Below are 2,500 nucleotides of genomic sequence, written 5' to 3'. Positions count from 1 at the left end.
CAGTCTGAAGCTTTGAGGTATGAACCCATGATGTGAGGATTTACCGTCCTCTGTGTCCCTCTGACCTCAGTGTGATGAGAACACCACGTTCAGTAACCACGCCCTCTACCTGGGCCTGCCCTGCTGTAAAGAAGACTTCAACAGCTGCCCCAGCATCCCCTCCAGCCTCATCTTCCAGCGCAGCACCAAGGAGACCTTCTGGATCTCCACCCAGCTCTCCTCCACCAAGCTCACTCAGAACGGTACCGACCCAACAGCCCCTGCACCAACAATCACAACACAGACAGTAATAATACAGGGACGTTTCCTTCATGCGGAGGAGGAAGGCGTCTTGTGTTGTGCAAGTTTATTTCACTGGAAATCGTTTCCAGACATGAATTCTGGAAAATGTCCTGAAAATAGTGCCTGGACTTTTTGTGTAGTTTGTGTTTCTCTTGTGAAGAAGCAGCAGGAGATTGTCCGGGTCCGGCTCGTTCAGGACAAGACATTTTCCTGCTGTTTTCTCACAGGGACTCACCCTGACATTTTCCAGACATTTCACTAGAAGGCTGCAAGAAAACGTCCAGATGTCCGGACTTCATGTGTGAAAGCATCTTGATTCTGATGGTGGACACTGCTGTTGTCTTTCAGTCGACCTCCTGGCTCTGCTCAAGTGGAAGGCTCATCCGGACCGGGTCATGGACATCCTCGGCCGGCTCCGACACGTCAGTGGAGAGGAGATAGTGAAGGTGAGGTGTCGTCGGACAGAAGATAGAGATAAAGATACAAGATGAAATTGACTCACTGGGTCTGTGTGTGTCTGTCTGTGTGTGTCTGTGTGTGTGTGACAGTTTCTACAAGACATTCTGGACACGTTGTTCTCCATCTTAGACGACAACACAGACAAGTATGGACCACTGGTGTTCCAGTCACTGGTAAGTGTGTGTGAGGATGGAAGGAAGGGAGGGAGGGAGGGAGGGAGGGAAGAAGAAGGAAAGGGAGAAAGGGAGGGAGGAAGAAAGAGATATGGGGAGAAGGGACTGAGTGAGCCTCAGTATAATTCTTCATGACTTGAATGAATTCTGATTCTTTCTCTCAGGTGTTCATCATCAACCTGCTCAGGGACAGTAAATACTATCACTTCAGACCTGTGATGGACACGTACATTCAGAAACACTTTGCTGGAGCTCTGGCCTACAAGTGAGTGGTTTCATCTTTGACACGTTTACTTCTCGAGCTCCAATGTTTCCTGTGTTTTGAGCTCAGGTCGTGTCAGTGAACAGAAACTGTGTTTCAGAGTGAACAGCTGTGTTCCTCTGAGCAGAGGCTTGTAATGCAAACCACAAAGTCTCATGTGTAAACAGGTTTAAAGGACATTCAGATGTTTGACATTTATAGGAAGTCAAAGGTTAAAGTTTAACACAACTCAACTTCCAAATGGAAACATAACCGGCTGAGATGCAGGAGGCACCAGATCTTCTTATTTAAACTTTTTCTTTTTACTCACGTCCCCTGAAGGGCTCCTCGCCTCTGCCTCCAGGTGGCCAGGGAACAATTTCAGTTTAGCTTTTGTTCTGTATTCCTAAATTGTGTTGAAGTGTGTGTTGTAAAGTGGTGTTGTGTTGTTCCAGGGAGCTGATCCGCTGTCTGAAGTGGTACATGGATCGCTCTGCAGAGGTGGTCAGACAGGACCACATCCAGGAAGCCATGAGGGTGAGAGGTCCAGAGGAATCACAGCCGCTGGTGTTGTTATATGTTCACCCGGTGGATTCGGTTAAAGTGTGTCATCATTGTGTTGTGTTCAAACACAACCCTAACCCTGACACTTGGACTTAAAGGTTAAAGGTTCAGTCTGTGAGATTCAGGTGAAATGGATCTATTTTCAGAAATATAAAATAATCCTAGAGATGTTTTCACGAGTGTGTTTCATCTAAATTGTACGAATTGTTGTTGTTCTTTACCGAAGAATGAGCCTTTATATTTAAATACTTTATATTTAAATACTTTATATTTAAATACTTTATATTTACATCAGGAGCGGGTCCTCTCTACGGAGGCAGCCATGTTTTTTTACAGTAGCCCAGACCGGACAAACTAAACCTTTTGAGTTTCTATGACAACTGAAGCTCCCACAGGTTCTCTTTGACACTTCACCACTAGAGGTCACTACATTCTACACACTGAACCTTTAAAGATGAACTGATTAGATTTCAGTGCTCAAAGGTTAAAGGTCACAGTGACCTCATGTGAGTCTGGTAAAAGGAGGATGTCGACTGAAACAGCCCTGGTTGGTGGAAGCACACGAGGTGTTGCAGTGATTCCAGTGCCGCGCTGCTTTCTAAATGCAGTAACAGTTTATAAATAATGTCCAAACTCCTCTTTCAAATGTTCATCAGACTCAAACACACGTCTCGCTGTTGTGTAAAAGTGGACGAGGTGAATTATTGAGCGAAGACTTGACAAACGGCAGCTGTCAGATCAGATCTGATGTTTTCTTATACATTTTTAAAAACCTCTGTGT

General features: G+C 45.3%; 1 protein-coding gene across 2 annotated transcripts in view; it reads left to right on the top strand.

Annotated features, from left to right (window-relative positions):
• Positions 1 to 2,500, top strand: part of LOC117762175 (dedicator of cytokinesis protein 3-like) — a 30,753-nt gene that overhangs the window by 5,491 nt on the left and 22,762 nt on the right. For both annotated transcript variants that reach the window (XM_034586686.1, XM_034586685.1), the window contains exons 9-13: positions 71 to 242; positions 631 to 728; positions 831 to 914; positions 1,079 to 1,179; positions 1,611 to 1,692. In XM_034586686.1, coding sequence (XP_034442577.1) covers positions 71 to 242; positions 631 to 728; positions 831 to 914; positions 1,079 to 1,179; positions 1,611 to 1,692 — 537 coding nt within the window. The remainder of the gene's footprint in view (positions 1 to 70; positions 243 to 630; positions 729 to 830; positions 915 to 1,078; positions 1,180 to 1,610; positions 1,693 to 2,500) is intronic.

This window comes from Hippoglossus hippoglossus, chromosome 5, assembly GCF_009819705.1.
Source record: "Hippoglossus hippoglossus isolate fHipHip1 chromosome 5, fHipHip1.pri, whole genome shotgun sequence".
Lineage (NCBI taxonomy): Eukaryota > Metazoa > Chordata > Actinopteri > Pleuronectiformes > Pleuronectidae > Hippoglossus > Hippoglossus hippoglossus.
The sequence above is the reverse complement of the archived record's forward strand: the minus strand, read 5'-3'. Positions and strand labels throughout refer to the sequence as shown.